This window comes from Sinohyriopsis cumingii, chromosome 15 (assembly GCF_028554795.1).
Source record: "Sinohyriopsis cumingii isolate HCF-2022 chromosome 15, ASM2855479v2, whole genome shotgun sequence".
NCBI lineage: Eukaryota > Metazoa > Mollusca > Bivalvia > Unionida > Unionidae > Sinohyriopsis > Sinohyriopsis cumingii.
Window position 1 is genome coordinate 141,625,081 of NC_142975.1, and position 24,910 is coordinate 141,649,990.

At 33.4% G+C, this 24,910-nt stretch overlaps 1 protein-coding gene across 1 annotated transcript in view; it reads left to right on the forward strand.

The window, feature by feature from the left end:
* The first annotated feature begins 2,023 nt into the window (after positions 1-2,023).
* The window catches only part of LOC149782935 (translin-associated factor X-interacting protein 1-like), a 35,659-nt gene continuing 12,772 nt past the window's right edge, over positions 2,024-24,910 (forward strand). The window contains exons 1-10 of the mRNA XM_089934495.1: positions 2,024-2,144; positions 8,963-9,074; positions 13,137-13,382; positions 14,660-14,794; positions 16,766-16,835; positions 17,424-17,694; positions 19,505-19,616; positions 19,933-19,994; positions 20,542-20,631; positions 23,391-23,556. Of these exons, the coding sequence (XP_089790621.1) occupies positions 2,098-2,144; positions 8,963-9,074; positions 13,137-13,382; positions 14,660-14,794; positions 16,766-16,835; positions 17,424-17,694; positions 19,505-19,616; positions 19,933-19,994; positions 20,542-20,631; positions 23,391-23,556 (1,311 nt within the window). The 5' untranslated portion in view covers positions 2,024-2,097. The remainder of the gene's footprint in view (positions 2,145-8,962; positions 9,075-13,136; positions 13,383-14,659; positions 14,795-16,765; positions 16,836-17,423; positions 17,695-19,504; positions 19,617-19,932; positions 19,995-20,541; positions 20,632-23,390; positions 23,557-24,910) is intronic.

The window sequence follows — 24,910 nt, forward strand, 5'->3', positions numbered from 1 at the left end:
AAGACTTCGCTGTGGTCGGGGTTAAGGGCCATGTCCTCCTCAAACGCCACTGCCGCAGGTTTGCTGTAGTGCTTTACTCGCTATCATATTTCTTGCACAAGAGTACAGCAGAGTCATAGCAAATTCCTTTCCATAGGCTTGAGCGCCACCTAGTCGGGCCAGGTGGTGTGGCTTGCTATGAAGGAAATCCATCGCGATTCGTAAGGTCTCGTTTGGACTAAATCTCTTTAAGCAGCTAACCATGCTGATCCCAATGTACCCAAGCATTGATGCCCGGATGTGTGTACTACGGTTGTGAAACGTTGTAGTACGCAATGATGTTTCGGGGAAGGGGGGGGGGGGCTGCAGCTGCGAAACGTTGTAGTATGTAACGACGTTTCCGAGGGGGTTCGTAATCGACCAGCGATATAATCTTGTGGCAGGTGCACACGAGAAAGGCAAGTTTACCCAGGCCAGTAAATAGCCGGCGCTTCATCCGCTGGCAGCCAAATGCACTGCCATTTGTAAATTTGCCAGTAATAATGAGACTATTTTTCTTGTCCTTCAGCAGCAAGACTTTGGTCTGTTTCTTGTAGGACACGATGGCTTCGACCACTTTGAGGCAAAGAACCACGTACGCCTCGACCATAAACCGGAACAAAGCAATGAGAGGTCATCCACGGTCGTTACTGGCAACATCGAATTAATTGGGTGACAGCCGTAGGCAAATATCGAAGAGCCCAATTGTTTCGCTAGAGGTCAAAGAGCTCAGCAGGTTCCAATATTCTATGACGGTTTCGTCTTCCCACTGACTTAATGTTTCCGAGCTAAAGAAAAGAGATAACCATAATAATCATTAAACCACAATTCTACTTTTTCACATGTTCTATGGAAATTATATTAAAAATGTTCTATGGAAATTATATAAATTTTTTTAAAGATGGCTTAGAGTTAATCGAAGGCTTCGGTCATGAATGTAATAGACACAATATGGGCCGCACACACACGCAGATTGGAGGTATCTTTTTATTTGTTCTACTTTGTCACTTGTTAAAATGTAAAATACAATTCGACAATCAAAAGTTTGTGAAATGACATATTTGTTTCTTTAAATCAATGTCTAACTTTTGCATACCTACCTACCTACCTGCCTGCCTGCCTGCCTACCTACCTACATACATACATACATACATACATACATACATACATACATACATAAACAATAAATAAATATATATATTTACATCTATTTCGTGTCAGTTGTCTTATGTTCTCCTTGTATACAAATTTTGTTACTGATGGTCAGTGTTTTCAAGCTTTCTTTTCTTTCGTACCCCACATTTTACTTTAAAAGAACATTACATTATAAACAGGGGGCCCCGAGTGGCCGAGTGGTCTAAAGCGCTCTTCGTTACGGATCACTGCCATCTCACCTCTGTCTGCGGCGGTTCGAGTCTAAGATTGAGCCAATGTGGGCATGTGAGAAAGCTTGCCAGTAGCTTCTCGTGGGTCGGTGGTTCTTTCCGGGGTTTTCCGGGTTCTTCCTCCACCATTAATACTGGCCGCCATGTATAGCCTATCGTGCTGAAAAATGGCGTTAAACCCCACAACAACAACAACAACATTATAAACATAGTTTTAGACGAAATGCCTATCTTCACCTAATTATTCAAGAGTTTCAAATTATTACTTAATTTTTTTAATTATTTGCATTGTTCGAATGAAAAATCCAAAGCAAAAAAAAAAAATAAAAATTAAAAAATAAAAAAAGTGCATGTCACATCAGAATAACCGATTACTAGCGATTTGATTCTCTTTATGTACTTCATTGCCAGTGGTTGGATTTTCTGTACGATTAACCACAAGAAAATATAACCAACGTACGATTTTTAGCGACATATAATAGTGTGAAATTCCTGTTGTAGTAGTTTAAAAATTAAATTTCATTTGTTCATTCTCTGAAAGACTTCATATTAGGACGATTTACTATTTACATACACAACAAGATATCTTGCGACCTACCGTAAAAGAAACTTAAGGTTTACATCGCCATGACAACATCTCGAAGTCGATACTCTTTTTGAGGGGAAAAAATGCTTTGAAAGAAAGTACTTGAAAATGTCAGAAGGAAAATTTGCATTAGCAAGACTCCCTCCAATATCTGGGTAAGATATGTTTTTTAAACAACATTTAACACGTGTCAGACAGCGATATTTATGCATTAATTAAATCTTCATAGAAGACCCAGTTTACTCCCACCCACCATCTCTCGTTACTCGCAGTAGAGCCTCTTGTTTATTAATGTGTGCATACATATGTAAAAAAAAATCGTGTATCGTAATTTTAGTTTACTGGATTGGAATTTAAATGAATTTTTACGTCCATATTTCATTTTATTTTCATGGATGCTGAGCGACGACTCCATTAGTTATAGCACCTCCATGTAGCATTGTAGGCCAATTCTACACGTCAGGTAATTCTGCACAACGATGCGTCATTTCTGTAAACATTGGATCACGTGTTATTTGGGGTAAAAAATTCATTCTGTATCAAGAAAGAACGGTCGTACTTTAATTAAGAAAAGTGATATTCACAAACTGTACAAAAATATCCAAAATTTCGACTCAAAATGCATATGAAAATATGATTTCTAAATGTCAATATGAAGACACACTCCATGACCTTCTTGAACCTGTAACCCAGAAAATCCTATTTGTTATGTATCTTTTATAATTGTGCAAATAAATACATTATCTAAAAGATGGAAATGTATATTATAAAAGTATTCTGCATTTTAATCCAAGTTTCCAATTTTGCAAGAAGTTTTCCCACACATACAAAATCGTCTGCTGCCCAACATGTCAACTTGCTGCTAGATTCTCAAGAAATCCCTTGGCTTATAGTCTCTTTCTAAATTCTTTAATAATTTTTCCCCATAAACAAGATGTTGTAAACACATTAAACCCTATTCGTTGTTGTTTATCTTCCACATAATAGCTTATTTTTTATAAAATGTTGAACTTTACTAATTTTTTTTACAAGATTGGTTTAGTTTGCTTAATATTGCTTGCCATTTATTGGCATTGTTACATTGAATTTTGTAAAACTAGCTATAAACCTAACCTAATTACTCGACTGAACTGCTGACAGAAACAGTCCAAAGTAATGTATTTCATTTATATAGCCCAATGGAAAAATATTGCATCTTTTCAAAGCTGTGTACAGAATAGGCCTACATATAGCAAGTCATGAAAACATGGGGATGGTGTCCCATGTGTCCAAAACTAATATTATTTGAACAGAATATTCTGGTGACAATTGCTTCTTTTCAAATGGTAAGCAATGTTGCAGTAATTTAGCTTCATCAATCGGTTGTATTCAGTATGCCTTTTGCTTCAGTATTGGTGACGGAAACCTTAGGTGTCCAGAAATGACCAACAGCATTATACAAGTCACACAGGTCATATAGGCATTCAACTCCAACTATTTCAGTAATGGGTGTCATTTTTTAGCATTTGATTCTACATACCTTTAAGTGGCAAGTATTCACTACATTTAGATTTGTATACATCTATATTCCTCTGGAAGGTCATTATTTAGATGCCACAAGAGGTGCATACAGCAAAATCAATGTTAAAATACGTAGACATTTTTGGACTAAATGAACCTAAAGGCCTAAAGGTGTGATCCAGTAAATCCAGATTGAATGTCACGTGTTGTGATGTCCCTATGAAAGCTACGCATATTGATAAACAAATTCGTACTACCCTCGATTGTGACCATTCCACTCGACACGCTCTTATTTTGACCCAAGTTTAGTACATGGCCACCATTGTAAAAGTCCATAGATAATATCACTGGTCAACAGTGAAATCATTACTGACTTGAAAAGGCCCTAATCTGTAGTATTTTGGTGTGCCGAACACGAATATAACCGTGAAAAATTTGTATTGGCTCTCGTTTTGAAGATATTCATATACCTCATTTTCTATGTTTCACTGTGTAAATTTCTCCAGTAGGACTGCAGCAACATCCGGAATAATGATGTAACATTGCATAATACCATCATGCTCACATCATCCACAGTTGATTGCATCATTTTCTGATGCAATGCAATACTAATGCCATGCGGCTGCTGAAGTAAGTTGACGTCAGCAGTGTACTATACATGTGTAGGCCTATTATACTAATGCCAGGCGGCTGCTGAAGCTGACGTAAGCAGTGTACTATATAAAGCCCAATCAGATAGGTTCAGCATTTAAAATATTTTAGACGTTGTGCGAGACAGTTCAAGCTACTGTTACATAAAACTTATTATTTTATCCATTTACGTACAATAAAGAACAGTAATGCCTCGAAAGTGTGTTAATACCGCGGACAATTTTTGCTATATTTGTGGGGAAGTGACATTTGCCAACCAGAAGAAAAGTATCAATTCTCAAGTGAAGAAGGCATATCATCTTTACTTCGGATGCAAGGTTGGTGACGAAGACAAGCCTTGGGCTCCGCATATATGCTGTGCTACATGTACAACACAGCTTTCACAGTGGTTGAATTGCAAAAGGTCATCAATGCCGTTTGCAGTCCCAATGGTGTGGAGAGAGCCAAGCAACCACCTAAATGACTGTTACTTCTGCTTGGTTCCTCCTCTTTCCGGCGGAATAACGAAGCGAAAGAAGTCGAGAATAGTCTACCCAAACATTCCGTCTGCATTGAGACCAGTTCCACATGGTGAGGGACTTCCTATTCCAGAACCTCCAGCAGAATATTCTCTTGATTCATCTGACGAAGACAAAGGTGAGTCGACCTGTTCTTCTCCTGGTCCATCAGCATGCAGTGATCCAGATTTTCACTGTGGTGCATCATCAACCCCACACAGAATAACACAGGAAGAACTAAATGACCTGATTCGTGATTTGGACTTATCAAAGAACAAGGCAGAATTGCTAGGATCTAGACTCCAACAATGGAATCTTCTAGAAGAAGATGTCACAATTACTGCATATCGAAAGCGCCACCAGCAATTGGAGCCTTTCTTCAGAAAGGAAAGTAATCTGATATTCTGTTCCGATATTGAGGGCCTCATGAATGCTTTAAAAATCACTCATGACCCACAAGAATGGAGACTATTTGTGGACTCTTCGAAACTGAGTCTCAAGGCTGTGCTTTTGCACAATGGAAACATTCTTCCATCTATTCCAGTAGCGTATGCTGTCCACATGAAAGAGACATACGATAACTTAAGGCAGCTACTGAATTCCATTGAGTATAACAAGTACAGCTGGCACCTCTGTGGTGATTTGAAGGTAGTTGCCCTTTTAATGGGACTGCAGCAAGGATATACAAAATACATGTGTTTCTTATGCGAGTGGGATAGCCGAGCAAGGGAAATGCACTACATGAGGAAGGAATGGACTCACAGGCAGAATGTAGCCATTGGAGAGAAGAATATCCAACACCCAGCTCTGGTTGAGGCTCAGAAAATCTTGCTACCACCCCTTCACATCAAACTAGGTTTGATGAAGAACTTCGTGAAAGCCATTGACCGGACTTTGCCAGCATTCCGATACCTGCATGAAAAATTCCCTCGACTCAGCGAAGCAAAGATTAAAGAGGGAGTTTTTGTGGGTCCTCAGATTCGAGAGCTTTTCAAAGATGACCGGTTCAACAACTTGCTGGAAGGTGACGCGAAACAAGCATGGAATGCTTTTCGCCTAGTTTCTACAAACTTCCTCGGAAATGTTAGGGCAGAAAACTATAAGGAACTAGTAGAAGACATGTTGATGAAGTATAAGAAACTTGGCTGCAATATGTCTCTAAAGATTCACTTCCTTCATTCCCATTTGGATTTCTTTCCTAGCAACTGTGGTATTGTTAGTGATGAACACGGCGAACGTTTTCATCAAGATATCGCAACAATGGAGCAAAGATACCAGGGAAAATGGTCCACTACAATGCTGGCTGACTACTGCTGGACACTCCTCAGAGATGCTCCCGAACAGCTGTACAAGAGACAGGCGAAGAAATCTAAGATGTAGTCAATGACTTGATTTTTTATAGGTAGGCTATTACAGTTGACCTTTTACTATTGGAATGCATTTCGTTATGTAAACATTAATTTCTTGCAGATTACAAAAAAACTAGAGCCAATTTTGCAATTTGACTGTCATATTCGTGTTCAGCACATAAAAATTGATAAGAATTGACTAATTTTATTTCAGTAACATGACTTTTGTAAAAATTTGTTGTCCAGTGTATTTGTCTGGAAGTTTCTTGGTGATAGATAAGGTGCAGAGCACTCAATAATCAGGACTGAATAGACTTTGGTTAAAGAAAATTAGTGTTAAATTTTAAAACAACAATTTATTTTCAATTTAAAATGAGTAAATGCACATACATGACCCCTATGACTTGTACTATGGACATAAAAGTGGAAAATGAAGTAGCCTGGAGTGTTATGTATTGCAGGTCTTAAATTATGATATCAACAAATCAATAAATAAAGACACCAACAAGATAAATATCTCCTTTGTTGCTCTTAACTCTTCATTTCTAGTTTACATCTGGAAGTGATCAATAGATTATTGACTGTTCTATCAATGTTCCAGATTATTAAATGGCATGAGTTCTGATATCATGGTAATTCTCAAAATTAACCCTGGTGGCATATAAATGTCATAAATTGTGATATTGCTGCATATGTTGTTGTTGTTGTTGTTGTGGGGTTTAATGCCATTTTTCAGCACACGATTGGCTATTCATGGCGGCCAGTATTAATGGTGGAGGAAGAACCCGGGAAAACCCCAGAAAGAACCACCGACCCACGAGAAGCTACTGGCAAGCTTTCTCACATACCCGGCTGCATATGTTGCATAAAGTCTAAATCAACATGACGAAGTTGAGGATATATGTTGAAAACGAGATAAATGAAGTAAATCAACAGTAAACGAAAATATTTGCAATATAGTGTTCAAATTAACACATCTAGAAGTCTTTGTTTAAACAGCAAGGAGACTTCAAAGCAAAGCCTTCCTTCAAAACTATAGCACTGGAACAATATTTAAGATGAGTCCAGATTCAGTCACATTTTTCCCATGTTACAATAAAAATAAACTTAACATCTACTTTTTTCCTCTGGCTACCAGTTATGACGCTGCAATTTTCATCGTCGTTAATATCGCCGGAAAATTCATTTTTTAGTAATACTAAATCAGTGGGTACTTCTTTTATGTTGGTTCCCTGATTTACAAGGTACAGGATTTTTGTTTTGATTGATATACATACAAATTTTCTTTTTTTTTCTTTCTTTTGGTCTGCAGTTTTACTTTCTATAGTCACACTGTTTTTCATCAGAACTTTTCATCTTCATTGCTACAGATCAGAGAACATATATATTTGACTTGCTCAGTAGATTTCCAGAAATGAGGGGTGAAACACATTTTCTCTTTGGTTTCCTAATAATGCCATTCATCACACTCTTCTGACTTGAAAAGTACTTGTCTTTTTGCTATTGAAATTTGCCCATTGTTTTCTTGTGGGCTGGTTTCTTTTGTAGATGGTATGTGTCACCTCAGTTAATGTTACTACAAGATTCTGTTTTGTTGTGACTTAAGTATTGTGTTGTGCGCATTCTTTTGTTAACATTTTATCTTCATCTTTTTTAAGAACTGTGAAAGAAGGTGTAACTTTGAGCATCAGAGATCGATATACTGTCAAATCAATAAATAATGCATATAAAATGGTTTTCTTTAAAATATAATTATAACCTGATAAATAATGTTTAAATGCACATTTATTTATGTGAAACAAGTTTCAGGTCAACACTTCTCAGTTTCAGAAGCAATCATAACTTACAAAAGACAAGGACATTGCCATACTGAATTTTTGACTCTTAAATACTACTGAATATTCAGTCACTTACTTCTTGACAAATATGGTAATCATTTGATCTGACTTTGGAAAACAGTAATATGTGTGCAAGCATTTTTAAAATAGTGTACTCACCAAAAATCATAAATTCAATTGATGATGCAGAATTAGTGACAAAATGTCATCCATTCTACACAAGGTAAGTACACAGTAGTTAGACTGTTTAGAAACAATACATAATAATCAAAATATCGCCATAGTATCTGCAATATTTTAGGAAGTGACAGTAAATTTCTACACTAGTTTTTTTTCTGTAATAGAGTTGGAATTATCTTATATTAAAACAATATGTTTTTGAATTAAATTAATATCATGGTTTTCTATCCTGCACTATGCTGCACATGCACCCACCAAAGAGCAATTGTTCCCTTTTGAGCACCACTACTATCTACTTATGCATATTTGTCTGGTAAAATGTTGGGTGAGCTGATACAGCCGACCTATAATAGCCAACAAAAACTGTTAGAAACCTATACATATGAGCCTCCCAGCTGCTAGTGGTTTTCTTTCTGAGGTTTGAGGTATCTCCTGTCTCTCCCTCTGCTCACTGAAATCACCATGTCCTGCAAATTATTTTATAAAATTCCAGAAACAGACATTTTCCATTTTTTATTCACACTTTGCTTGTAGTGTAGTTTATTTATGAAATAGACTTCATGAGATCATGTGACATCAAACTGATAAGCATAACACTTGAATTGCTAATTTGACAGACAACATCCTGACCGGAATCACTGTATTATCCAGTGCATCATCAGTAATAAAGTGATTAAATACATTTGTGGATTTTGATTGAATTGCTAAAAGAGCTTAGGCGGCATAAAATGATTGACAACCACCAGGGAACCTTGCACATATGACTGAAAACAACCAAATAATTTTCAGATTTGAAATGGCCTAAGTGATTTAGACAACCATATTGTATATTTCTGTATTACACACACATGCTCACATACATACATACACTGAGTGAATTTTACAGAAATCTATGTTTCTAGATCTTTTGTGAAAAAATGAATAGAATCAGACAATATTTATATTTCTTTTACTTCAGGAGAAGTAATGCTTTTTCACCTAGATCTAATCCCAAATTTGATGGAGTATCAGGAGCTACCTATAAACTAGGAGACACAGTTCATCAGCTACCTGCACCACATGCACTCAGGGTATGTAATTTTTTTAATTGGAGATATGTTGATCAATTCAGTTATCCATTCACTATTTTGTTACTACTTTTTGATATACAGATTGAATGAACATCTGTTTATAAAATTTATTTTTTTAGATTATTGTCAGTAAAATGGACAACTGATTATTTGGACAGAATCTGTGCCCTTTCAATGAATCAGAAATACCTTTGTTTGACTGTATTGTTTTTTCCCCCAGAGATTTATCTTTAAACCAATTTATTCATTACAATTTGTAAAAGTCACATATTTAAAATGTAAGGGTTTGATTATTGTTACTATTTACATGGTTAGATTGTCAGTTCAGAGAGATTTTAAACAAAATCAGTCTGTTGCACACTATAATTTTTGTGCAGTTGCCCCCCCCCACTATTTAGTAAAAAGCATTTCTGCTCTAGGAATGTCATGCCTTTCAAGATTAAGTGATAAAACTTGGTATTCTTTTATGTCTAGAAAGTGTGTTGCATACCCCATTGAGGTCCTATCTTCATGAAAAAGTTAGGGCCCCATATTTTAAGTTTCCCAGCACACTGTCCCTTCCACTTTTTAACTTTGAAATCATTGGTATGTTTTCCTGCTGTTTCCTTTCTGCTGTATAGTTTTTTTTTACAGCCTTTTCGGATTAAGAAATGAACTTGGTATTCTTATGTATTGTCACTAGAAGACATTGGAGGCCATATCTTCAAGGTTAAACCCATGGTTCAGCATCTTATATTTTCCTTCAAACTTTCATTTTGGCTCTGTAACTTCAGAGCTATTTGAAATTAGGGGATGAAAAATGATATAATTATATATAATCATTAGAAGGTATATCACATTTCATTTTGGGGTTATATTTTAAAGATCATGGTCGTGCCTAATTATTTTAAGTTTTGCATGACACTTTTTCCCACTCTTCAATTTTAGATCTGTTTGAGACTAGGAGATTGAAATTGGTATATTTATACATCATCATAAGTGGGTGTGTCATGGACCATGTTTGCCATCAAGGTCAAAGCTCAGTATTTTAAGTTTTCCAAAACACTTATATCCATTATATAACTTTAGAGCTAACTGAGATTAAGGGATACAGCTTGGTACATTGACAGGGATATCACATTGGAGATTATTTGTATCAAGGTCAGTGATGTTATTTATTACTGTAATTTTCCTTACTTTCTATTTCACTCCTTAGAGCATGGTCTGTATGACCTTGAACAAACCCTTTAATCTGATGAGTTGCTTTAAAATCTCCTTGAATTTTGAGCAGGTTGGCTGAGTCTGTGAAAATAATCTTTAATATTGGTGACATCATCAAGGTTGGTCGAGACAAAAATGTTGTTTGCCATTTGGAGTAGCATCACTTTGCTAGTGGCACACTAATGAGCTTTGTTTTTATTCTTCAGTTGTAACTATTATTCAGTGATAAACAATATTACATATTGAGAAAGTTCAATTATTATTAGAAAAAATATTCCTTGTAATTAGTTTTGGAAAGTCTTTTAAAAGTCCTAGAATGAAAACACTTTGGCTGCATGAGCCATGTAGAGCCATTTTGAGATGAAGGGGAATAAACATGGTATAACTATTTATCATCACAGTAAAGTGTATCATGTACCAGATTCCAGGTGAAGGTCACAGTCAATATTTCATAGTTCGGTCAGGGTTTCTTTTTGTTCAATGGCTTAAGAGCTGTTTAAGACAAATGGATTAAACCTGTCATATTTTCATATTGTCAGTAAACAAAATATTGTATTCCACAGCTGAAGTCCTATCCTCAAAATGAAAGAAGCAAAACTGAAAAGTGTTGTAAAACTTAACAAATAATTTAATTCTCTAAATTGCACAAAGTATAGTTCAAGAGGAACATGACAATATTGTGAATTAAATCCAAAATAATTCTAAAAGTTCTATCACAAGTTCAAAAGAACAGTGTTCTGAATGAATTCATAGTCTTGAATGTGCTGAAGTCCAGCAGTCTTAATGTATCACAATGGCAGTGTCCAGAACTCCTTTGAAGGAATTCACAATAATCCCAAATTTTGCTTTAGTCATACAGTCATATGAGCATTTTGTAATTCCAATAAACAATTAAAATGATTCCTCTCAAATCAAAACACAACATTAAATAATTCTGCAGACTGAACATAAAATAAGATCAGTAATAAAATTAAGAATTAGGGATGAATTAACTGTTCTCTTCTTCCTCCTTATATATACATCACTATGACTCTCATATGACTCTATGTCAAATACCTCCCACTTAAATAATTTTGCAAGACAACCCACCAGACTTGTGTTGCAACACAACCCACCTTAATCAGCCTATGGAAAATTACTTGAAATTGTACACAGGCTCATTTTGTAGAACTCAGACCTAAATAAAGAACATATTTATAGCTCATTATCTTAAAATAGAATCTTCATTCATGGACAAATATTAACTACAGGTATGTAATATCATTTTTATAGATAGTCATCACAATCTACAGTCATGGACAAATATTAGCTACTGGTATGTAATATCATGTTTATAGATAGTCATCACATTCTACAGTCATGGACAAATATTAGCTACTGGTATGTAATATCATGTTTATAAATAATAATCACAATCTACAGTCATGGACAAATATTAGCTACTGGTATGTAAAATCATGTTTATAGATAGTCATCACAATCTACAGTCATGGACAAATATTAGCTACTGGTATGTAATATCATGTTTATAGATAGTCATCACAATCTACAGTTATGGACAAATATTAGCTACTGGTATGTAATATCATTTTTATAGATAGTCATCACAATCTACAGTCATGGACAAATATTAGCTACTGGTATGTAATATCATGTTTATAGATAGTCATCACATTCTACAGTCATGGACAAATATTAGCTACTGGTATGTAATATCATGTTTATAAATAATAATCACAATCTACAGTCTGGTATGTAATATCATGTTTATAAATAATAATCACAATCTACAGTCATGGACAAATATTAGCTACTGGTATGTAAAATCATGTTTATAGATAGTCATCACAATCTACAGTCATGGACAAATATTAGCTACTGGTGTGTAATATCATGTTTATAGATAGTCATCACAATCTACAGTCATGGACAAATATTAGCTACTGGTATTTAATATCATGTTCATAGATAGTCATTACAAACTACAGTCATGGACAAATTGTCAAACACAATACAGATATACATAATATAACAAAGGTCAGAGTTACAGAACAATATTTTTGAGTTGTTTTTTTCTTCTTCTTTTTTATACATAAACACTGTTTAAGTTATATGGATGAATCTTGTTACACTAATACCTTTCAGTATCATAGCATCTAATGTATTACATTCAAAGTTTCATCTTTAAAGACAAGGTCACAGATCAGTTTTTCAAAAGTCCATTTTTGCATTGTTGCTCTCATGCCCTTTAAGGCCATGAAACTTAGTTACTTTGGAAGTCTTGTAACTATACAGCTCTGTTACAAGTGTTACAGTCAGATTTAATTATTGTTTACTATTAGTTATCTATTCAAAGTTGTTGGAGACAAAATGTACTGAATCTGCTTGTTTGATGAGGAGAAATATTTGATTGCAATCAGTGAAAATTAGCAGATGAATTGTTCAAGAGATGGATGGATGGATTGATATATGGATAGACAGAAAGACAAATTAATGATTCTAATCATACTACATACATTAAAAAAGATTTTAAGTATGATAGGCTCTGATAATGGTCTAGAAATCATCATGATGATGATGATATTGATGATGATGATGATGATGATGATGATGATGATCGATGATGATGATGATGATGTGTAGTTTCCTTCCTGTTTGGGTAATTTGTATAAAATATTCTTTATTGAGATTATAAGAATGATAAATTTAATGCAAGTTAAATTTGTTTCACTCAGTATGGACACATTTCCAGCTGAAGAAGTTGCAATTATGATGAATATATCATATATTGATAACCCAGTCATAAAATTTCCTTGTTTAATTGTCATCTCGTACTCTAACTCATGTTCAATTAATTTTCAGCCTTTTGTTGACACAAAAGCGGGTGAAATTGACACATGGCCTGCCCATGCCAGTGGCCACTCAGTACCAGCATCGTCTTTGATGTTGACTAAGAATAAGAGCCTTGTTCTTGTTAATGATGAAGCCATGGGAAAACCCAGAATCATTCCAAAGCCTAGATTCCTGGATCAGTTGGAAATTTATCTGAAGAAGGAAATCCGTGCTCTAGGAGTCACTGAAGTAGAGCCAAATGAGTTAAGACTCCAGGTATTTATAATAAGCATGCAAATAAACATTAAACAACACTTGCATGAATTATGAAACATTGTATGGTTTATGTTTCATCCTGTACATTGGCTATATATTTGAAATGGCAATATTCTAATGAACTTTATCTGCTGGTAGTAATTAGATTATGCTGGTAGTAATTAGGTTATGCTATGGTAATTGAAAACAGATTTTTTAAAGAAACTAATAAACTACCATGAGAACAAATAATATTTAAATATGTTTTATTTACGTATCCAATGTTTTAGAAATATTTTATAATTTTTCACTAATATTTTTTGACTCACACACCTGTTTCAATCTTATATATATTGTATGCACTTGCCTTGAGTAAATGATTCATTTTATCTTAGTAACAAATTCTTTTAAAAAGATGAAATGATTTCTAAAGCTTCTTTTTTACTTGATAAGTTTGGTAGACGTATGTTGTTAGAGTATGAAAACTTGGACATCAGCTATGTTATACAAATGCTTACAATTAATCTACAGCTGATAATGCATTGCATAGCTGTTATAGTACTGTTAATACAAGCATGATTATTTATGGAACGTATATCTTCTATTTATAATTATATTTAGGTTTATATATAATGTAATTGCTAGCATTCTGTTCATATTATTACATGAATAATACAAGAAAAGTTCATATGTAAATTTCAAAACAAAGAAATAATAAAGAGCATATAAATATTTCAGACAATCCACTATGTCCAATATTCTCCATAAATTATGTGTGGAAACCTATGTAGAGATTTCAGACAATCCACCATGTCCAATATTCTCCATAAAGTATGTGTGGAAACCTATGTAGAGATTTCAGACAATCCACTATGTCCAATATTCTTCATAAATTATACATAAAAAACTAATGTCAAGATTTCAGAGAATTCACTATGTTCAATATTCTGTATAAAGTATGCATTAAAACTTATGTAGAGATTTCAGACAATCCACTATGTCCAATATTCTCCATAAATTATGCATAAAAAACTTATGTAAAGATTTCACACAATTCACCATGTCCAATATTCTCTATAAAGTATGCATGAAAACTTATGTAAAGATTTCACACAATTCACTATGTCCAATAATCTCCATAAAGTAGGCATGAAAACTTATGTAAAGATTTCACACAATTCACTATGTCCAATATTCTCCATAAAGTATGCATAAAAACTTACGTAAAGATTTCAGAGAATTTACCATGTCCAATATTCTCCATAAAGCATGCATGAAAAGATGTGTGAATATTTCAGGCTCACAGAGAAGTTTTTGAGTACCTAATTGAAGATTTCAAAACATACAAGCCAGTCTTGTCAGCCATTAAGAATGAGTATGAGATGATGCTGGCATATCAAAGACAACAAATCCGAGAGCTGGAACCACTAAAGGTAGGACATGAACTTTTTGGGCTGAATACTGCAACACTAAACTTTTGTTGGTGAGAATTTGTTTTGAATTTGCCTAATCCAGGCAGTATTTTAAAGAATGACAAGGTTGTTTTGTGGTTTGAGGTATGAAAAATGTTCTTGTTGTTCTTTATGCGTTCATCATAGATATGATCGGACCATATACAGTTACCAATATTTATAGATTCTATCTATCCCATTTCATCCTTTCACCTTTAGTCTGTCATAAATTTCATTTGTGCTCAGTAGCTTTTCAAGAACTTAATGGATTGGAACAAAATTTGGAGAGAAACTGGTGTTCACCTTACACATATAGAACATTTGGGTGTTCATACTACACATATATGACATTATGGTGTTCATCTTACACATGGATAACATTTTGGTGTTCATCTTACACATATATAACAATTTGGTGTTCATCTTACACATAGATAACATTTTGGTGTTCATCTTACACATTGATAACATTTTGGTGTTCATCTTACAAATATATAACATTTTGGTGGTCATCTTACAAATAGATGACATTTTGGTGTTCATCTTACACATATATAACATTTTGGTGTTCAGCTTACACATAGATAACATTTTGGTGTTCATCTTACACTGATAACATTTTGATGTTCATCTTACACATATATAACATTTTGGTGTTCATCTTACACATAGATGACATTTTGGTGTTCATCTTACACATTGATAACATTTTGGTGTTCATCTTACACATAGATAACATTTTGGTGTTTATCTTACTGTTATGACTCTATAGTCTTAAACTAAGTAATATAAATAAGTGAAAACCAAAAGTTTTGTAAAATTCAATAAATAATTTATTTCCCTAGAATACAAAGTGAAAATTAAAAAAGAACTTATGATATTGTGAATTAAATCCCAAATAGTCCTAAAAGTTATATCACAAGTCCAGTTCCAACTGAAATTCAGTGGTGTTTCAAATAAATTCCAATATTGAACGTATTGATGTGCCTGTAGTCTTGAATATCCTAATATGCCAATGGTCTGGAGTGTGATGATGTACCAAGTCTTTTGATGTATCACAATAATATAATCTAAAAATGTCCTTGTTTGAATTCAGTGTAATTCCAAATTAATGTTTTAGTCCAAGAGGTGAGCACTTTGTATATCCAGTAAATAATAATTGGAATAAATAACATCACCCAAATGAAAAACTGAACACAACAATAAGATTGTTTTTGCTTCAGATTTTAGGCAAGAATTAGTAATTTTCTTAATGACAAGATTATATGCTCATCTGCTTGACCTAGGTTGCAATTACCATTTTCTGACAATACTGTCACATAATGGAATTTTCCATTCTAGAAGATTTTATGGTCAGAATCAAGACTGTATCTTAAATTCAGCTAAACATGTTTACATTAACAATGATCTGAATAGTTAATCCACAGTCATGGAGAAAATGTTAGCTATGTATTCTGTTGTTTACAAAATAAATGTTGCTGATCAGGTACACTGTGAACTTGATTTTGGACATGGCCAAGAACAAAATACAAATGTATATAACATATGATCATTAAGAATAGCCAACAAATAATACAAATTAAATATGCATAGCACATTCACCGAGATAGCATTCTGGAATTTGTGTCTCATCAACATGGTATTTCTTTTAAACAAAGATACCACTGTTGAATGTGTGTGTCATTAAACTGGTATTGTATTTATTTTACCCAAGATACCACTGTGGAATTTATGTCATCAAACTGGTATTTATTTAACACAAAGATACCACTGTGGAAAACTTTCTCACTTGCAAGGAGAGATTCTCTGGTACAAGACAGGGATACATGTATGCTTTCATAATGTGTCAATTTCACATTAAAAGGTAACTAGTTACAATGTGTATCTTGAATGATTTTTTAAAATCTAATTGTCTGATATATTATGATGATACTGTATCAAATATATTTTCAGCAAATGTTAGTTACAGTATCTGAACAGTGTGATCAGAAAATCATTGCAATCAGAGAAGAAGAAAAACAAGGTGGGTGTATAGTTATTGCCTTCTACACATCAGTCCCTAGCTTTCTTTATTCCTGGAATCAACCACTTTCTGTCAGCCTTGTCTCAAGGAATACAGATTTTAATAATTTTGTCTGTTGTTTTAATTATTGTCTGCACTTTTTATGGTTTTGAATTTATATACAAATGACTCATTTAGTTTTTGCTAAAATCAGTAAATTTGTTTCTTGAGTTTCTTAGAAATGGTTACACGAATTGTTAATTTTAGTTCTAATGTTAATTATGATAATGGTCATAATTATAATGATAGTTAAAAAAACAACAACAACAATAATAATAATAATAATAAGAAGAAGAAGAAGAAGAAGAAGAAGAAGAAGAAGAAGAAAAAGAAGAAGAAGAATGATAATTTTTCATTGAAATTCATATATTCTTTCATCATGAGAGATCCTGAGAACAAACAAAATATGATATTGGAAGAGATGATGGGTTTTCCAGTAAATTATATTGTAGTTGGACAAAATGCAGGAACAACATAGATACTAATATCTGTATTTCCATCAGAGATTAAAAAACTACACATAGTAATTTTTATGTATCATTCTTATAGAACTGAAGGATATGAGGTTAGAAAACAAAAGTCTTCAAAATCATATTCAGACTCTGAACAATGAGAAAAAAGATCTCCAGACACAGGTGAAGAAGCTTCAAGAAGACCTAGAAGAGCAGTACCTACATTACAGAGATGAATCTGATGCCCGTAAGCTGCTTATTTCAGACCTAAATGATATGAGGTACCAGCAAGAGGACTACCTGCTGTCCAAACAGAAGCAAGAGGAAGAAGATGAAGGGGATCCAAAAACTTTAAAAATAGCTCTTAAGTAATAATTTATGATTGTATAATTTTATTTTTCACAGACAATAAAAAGGGAGAGGTGTGGAGGAGTCAGAATTTAAAAATAATGGCCAGTCCAGATTACACATGACTCTTCAGGTGTGAAGTATGTGATTATTTATTAATAACATTTGGCAAGTTGAAATATCCTTCAATCTATAATTTAAAAATGTCATGGTAACAAAATTGTAATAGATTGTCTCACTATTGATATCACAAACCTTACTGCACCAATACATATAATTTTGGATCAAACAATACATATAATCTTGTATAAAATAAAAGTGTCTAGGCCACTTTTATTCCAACAATACATATAATTCTGGATAAAATAATGGAGTCCAGGCCAGTTTTACTCCACTAATACATATAATTCTGGATAAAGTGAAGGAGTCTAGGCCAATTTTTCTCCAATAATACATAGAATTATGGACAAAATGAAGGAGTCTAGGCCAGTTTTACTCCAATAATATATATAATCCTGTATAACACAAAGATGTCTAGGCCACTTTTACTCTAACAGTACATATAATTCTGGATAAAATGAAGGAGTCTAGGCCAGTTTTACTGCAATAATATATATAATCCTGTATAACATAAAGATGTCTAGGCCACTTTTACTCCAACAGTACATATAATTCTGGATAAAATGATGGAGTATAGGCCACTTCTGCAACAATAATATATATGATTCTGGATAAAATTAAGGAGTCCTGGCCAGTTTTACTCCAGCAATACATATAATTCTGGATAAAATGATGGAGTCTAAGCCACTTTTACTCCAATAAAACATATAATTCTGGATAAAATGATGGAGTCTAGGCCAATTTTTCTCCAACAAAACATATAATTCTGGATAAAATGATGGAGTTTAAGCCACTTTTACTTCAGTAATACATATAATATTGGATAAAATGAAGGAGTCTATGCCACTTTTACTCCAATAATACATATAATTCTGAATAAAATGAAGGAGTCCTGGCCAGTTTTACTCCAGCAATACTTATAATTCTGGATAAAATGATGGAGTCTAAGCCACTTTTACTCCAATAAAACATATAATTCTGGATAAAATGATGGAGTCTAGGCCAATTTTTCTCCAACAATACATATAATTCTGGATAAAATGATGGAGTTTAAGCCACTTTTACTCCAGCAATACATATAATATTGGATAAAATGAAGGAGTCTATGCCACTTTTACTCCAATAATACATATAATTCTGAATAAAATGAAGGAGTCTAGGCCAGTTTCTTTTCTTTCAATACAGGCACCCAAAGTATTGCTGAAATAAAATATGTTCAAGACCATAATTTATACATAAGCCATCAACATACAGTGGTCTCCCTCTTACATGGCCACCCCTTCTGCACCAAGAAAGTGGCCATGTAAGATGAGTGGCCTTTACAGAGGGGGACTAAATTTTTTGTGAGAAGTATATGTAATGTATGTAGTAAGAAAGCTACATATAACATCAAAGCTTTTAATATCTTTATTTAAAAGAACATTAATTATTAAAAGGTTCTTTTTAAGAATAGACTTGTTGAACTGAACATACTAGTTCTTATTCTTGACATAAATGTGAAATCACACAGAATCACACATAGAACAAAATATTTACATTCAAGGAACTCATATAATACAGCTTGATAAAACACTGAACCTCACCTTTAATTTATAATAGTTCAAATGATATGTCCATTTTTTGCATATAAATTAATGGAGCAAGCTTAAATACTGATATATGACCTGTTTACTAGGACTCTTAGATTATATTGCGTTTATTTTTTCTCAGGAAAGCAAGAGAGGATGAAAAGGCAGCTTCAAAGAGGTTGAATGAAATGATTGCAAATTATGGAGATGTCATTCCCAGAAGAGATTTTGAGGGAATGGAAAAGAAATATAATGTAAGTTTCTTTTATGCATTTTCTATTGCCTCATTTTAATATTTGGGTTTTTGCACATAATTATTATGAGACATTACAAGGGAAAATATGTACCATTAAATCTTGTTTTTATCAGTTAACTAAAGACCAGATTTGTTGCTTTGGCTACCCACTTTTGTGGGTTTATTTTTCTCCTAAAGTAGTATTTTTCTTCATTTTTTGTTGTGGATGATTATGAAACAGAATTTGATAAAAGACCTTGCAGATTTAAAATTTACAGAAACCATCTTCCAATTCCCAGCCCATTTTTATATTCTGTATTGTTTTTTTATTACAGGAGCTATTGGCGAAGGTTGAAGTCATGAACGAAGATTTTATCAAATTGAAACAGGAACATGAGTATGATGAAAACAATATGATCTGTCTGTTAAGAATTAAAATAAATTCTGCAAGCAGAAAATGTCTTATATATGACATTATATACAAATCTTACTGTACCTTATGTATAAACATATTACACATGATAGAGAATTGTTGCCTTGATGAGTTATTAATAAATAAAACTGGTGATCTGTGTTTTCCTACACAATCATTATTCAGTTACTGCATGATTGGATTAAGATTTTAAAAAGATTTATACCCTATATTTTCGAAAATTTCATAAAATAGCTTGATCTAAAAAATTCATTCAAAGTTGGCTATGGAAATTCAAGTTATTTTATTTTTTTGACAGCTCTGTTTTTTTTTTCTTAGATTCATATTGTAGTTGAGATTGTACATTTTTTAACAAAGGTATGAGCCTATTATAGAGAGAAACTTAAATTAAGTTTGGCAAAACGTTTAAATGTATGGGACTAGCCTTCATCAAACAAATGGCTTATCAATGACTGAGAAATCATGGTCTTCACATTTTGATGTACCATATTGTGTTTTTGCCTTGTTTCAGTACCCTACTGGAGGTACACAAACAGGTTGTAAAACAAAGAGATGAATTCTACACTGAAAGTGAGACCCTGAAGAGAAGCTCTACACCAAGGTACCATATTTATAATCTTTGTACCCTAATTTTTAGCTCACCAGGTCAAAGGTTATTTGAATTTATGGCATGGACCTGCATCCATCATGTGTCTCTGATGTCTGTCTACTAATCCATCCATCCCTCCATCCGTCTGTTCATCCGTCCGTCCATCCATCCATCCACATTTGCAATTTTCAGCTTGTTCTCAAAAATCACTGTGCCAGATGGATGAATGTTGCTCATGGCATGCATGTTTTACCAAAGTTATGTTCAGTATGGCTCCATTTTCTGTGGTGTGACTTTTATAGCAACCATACGAAACCGTATTTCGAAATTATGCTTTAGAATGACCAAGTTAGTTTTGATAAAATTTGATAGGAATGCTTCCTGGGAAGGCTCTATCAGAATTTAGTCCAAGGTGGCTCCTCAAGAAATGGTTTGATTTCTATAATAAACATTTGGAAAACTTACTTGTAACTTCTTCTCTGGAAAACTTACTTGTAACTTCTTCTCTAAGATGACCTGGTCAATTTAAATCATACTACACAAGATTCTTTCCTAAGACATGCTCTTTTCACACTTATGTCTGGGGTGGCTCCCTCACACTGACTTCCATAACAAAAATAAGAATAAATCTATTTTCAATTCTTTTTTTTAGAACCATGGAGCCAGTTTTGATCAAACATGGTAGTAATGTTTCTTAGGGCATGCTTTGTCAAAATTATTTCTGGGCTGACTCCACAAGCTGTGGGTGGGTTCCTTAACAACCATGTGAAAACCTGTTTTTAGCTTCTTCTCTAACATGGCTGAACCAGTTTTGATCAGTTTATTTTGAAATATTTCTATGGACAAAACCATGTGGAAAACATATATTTAGTTTAGTGAAAAATATATACAATGAGTGGTATATCATTGATACAGCATACATACTATCCATATATCTTATTTATATCACATACCCAAAACACATATTTGCACTTGAAATGGAGTTATGATATGCTCCTAACGTCTGTGTGTTGACTGAGTGAATGAACTACTCACATCACTGCAAGTGTGTCCGCTACAAAATGTAGTTCTACGATTTTTCTTCTTGTTCACAATCACATATGCAAATTGATAAGTTGATTGTTTTCTTTTTCAGTTTCTAATTTTATTCACATTTATTAAATCAGTATAACACACTCAAGATTATACACATGAAATATGGTTTTTATGAAGAAAGTAGTGCACTGCAAACAAAATTATCTTCTTGTACACTGAACCTGTACTGTCAGACATTCACATACTGGCATATGGAAATTAGCGTGGAATAGAAACTAAGTGAAATGACAAACCAACAAGAGGTAATTAAAATATTTTAATATATTGACAGTTCATCTAAGTCATCATTCTGCTTTAATTAAATTTCTAAAGACTATACAATTCTCTCTCTTTCCCTCTCTCTCTTTTCTCCTTTGGATGGCTTGACTAACATTACCATCATTCATAGGTCCAGAGACATCATCATATGACCAGCCAAAAACCCCAACGCTCATATTTGCCTGTACCCAGAGAGAGAGAGAGAGGGGGGAGTGGGGGTGACCATTTGGACATTTTTACATTTAATAATTAATAATCAATGTTTAGAACATTATAATAGGTTTAAGAAACAAAAACAAAGGATTAAAACACAATACAGTATGTGTGCCTCATAACCGACAAATTTAACATATAGGCCTAGTGTTACTGGCTATTGCAACTACGTATCATTGGTATTATGAACACTGTAGATAGATCCCAAGAAAGTGTAAACATACCGTTACGATGAACCAGATTACTGTAGGTTACTTGGTACAAGCTCAGTTTTAATGTTTTTGTCCAGCACAATATGTTTTTCTCTCTCACTCCAGATTTGTGCTTATTTTGTCATTAAGGCACAAGAGGGGAATGGAAAAAAGAAAGGATTCTGACGAAATTGTGTACCAGTTTAATATCATTTAGAAAACAGGGACTATTAATATTTTTTATCGTTATTTTCATATGTCATTTATGATTAATGAATGAGTAGCAATTCATCATTGATCTATAGGCCTGTGGTTGAAAGAATGTTTATATATTCATATTATTGTGCCATGGGCGGATCACAATTGTATATACCAATAGTATTGTTATATCAATTTACTTTATACCAACACTTTAAATGCCATGTTATTCTTAATGTATGTGGTGTATGTATATGTATATATATATAGAGAGAGAGAGAATCAGTATTTATCTGTATTTGTATAGCCACCTGTAACTGAGGTCTGGTGCATTCATGCTGAGTGGGTACCTGAACGCGGCTTGATTTTTCTGAATGAAAAATGATCAGCCTAAATAATGAAAATGTATATTATATGTCCATAAATCTCCAATAAATGCAACATACTTTCTTTTGCCTGGGATTGTAATATTGTTGCATTTAATTATAATTATTATTATTATTATTATTATTATTATTATTATTATGTTCTGATATTTTCAGACATATCTGCACTTTTTGTCATTTAAAAAAAAGAAATGAATATTTTTTTATATGAATTTATTTTGTGGAAGCTAAAATTTGCATATCTGCTGATTCACACATCTGAAATTTGTAAGAAAATTACGAATTCACATCACCATATACTTTTTGTGGATAGAGTTTCTTCTGAATTCAGTGCAAAATAAATGTCACTTGAATAAATGTAGGTTTAAAGCAGTTAGTTATGCTAGAAGGATCTTCCTAACATGTGAATTCACCTTTTAATGATTTACAGGCCAGATTGGGAGAAATGTGCAGATTTTGTCAAAGGTGGGATAGGAAGATGGAAGGAATTATCTGATGGAAAGAGAAGCAATGAACTGGTGGATATTTTACTGAGTGAGATGGCCTCAGGAGAGATTGTAGATAATAGCAGTGGTGCTGAGTATTTTGAAGGGCAGGTCTGTAGTCATAAATACAAGGATATAATGTTTTTCTAATTAGGACCAAATTTCAAGTCTGTTCATTTGCGTTTACTGTTGTCTTCCATCTTTGTTCTGTCACACAAGAAGTGACTTGTCAGCAGTAAGATAACGCTAAGATATTCTTGGCCTTTTTTGACCATGATTGGATTATGAATTATGTTTTTGACATCATTTGACATCGGCACATGTATCTCAGGTAATTTCTTATGAGAATTTATTTTAAAATAATGTTACAGTTATTTTATATCATCAACCATCTAATGGCACTTTAGAGTTATCTCCACTGTCATTTTACAAAGCTTCATTGTCAAAAATAAATGTCACAGTGCTTTGCTATATGCATTGCTGCAAATTTTATCTTCTTTTTGTCACTTTGGGAAGGGGGGACAGAGAAAAGCTTGTTCATGTTTTCATTTACACTTTGTTTTGAGATCCTCTTACCCTCCCAAACTTTGCACGCACTGATGACTGCATTTTGTTTGACTTCAATTCACAACACCAGGGTTGAGTTTTCTAATGAAATACCAGAATTACAAGACTTGGGTTTCATATATAGTTTAAACACTCCCCATTTGTTTGGTGGAAAATAGCTAAGAATATGATGTAGTCAAGATGGCTGGAACAAAAACAATGTATAAGTTGCTACTAAGCCATCTTTGTTCTTCATGTTGTATTTCTGTTATTTTACTTGATTTTTTGTTACATTCACTGCTCATGTCAAAACTGACACGTAACCAGGCTTCATTTGACTCATTTCCAAATTGCATGCAACCCAAAAGTCATGAATTTTACAGCGCTTCTAATTACAAAATGTTCACAGTTAAAACATTTTCATTAATTTAGCAAGTCAGAGTAATTAATTCATGTCATAACAACATACCTTAATTAACCCCAATAGCTGGACTCTCCATTTTTCTGGTCACAACATTTTCAAAATTTGCAGTAATTTTAAACAGTAGAGAAAAAAAAATTGTCTGAACACCAAGAAAGTTTTCTTGAAGCCCGAGAACAAAAATATTCAAGTGGTAACATAAACTGAGGACTGTCTTACTTATGCTTAAAAGTTGGTGATTGAATAATCAACCCTAATTATCATGTAAATTAACACAAGACAGCAATAAAAACAGCTGACATGCTTCACAACTATTAATCAAGCCCAATATTTAGAAAAAAAGAAACAAGCCACAAACTTGTTAAAAGAAATGACAATGGAAAAAAAAACTTTGATCTTGATATAGTATGTGAAATTAGTGAATCACTTTGATAACTGTAAAATCAATGGCCAAGTCATAGCATTATGTCAAGCAGACATGTGATTGTAGGCTTCTTT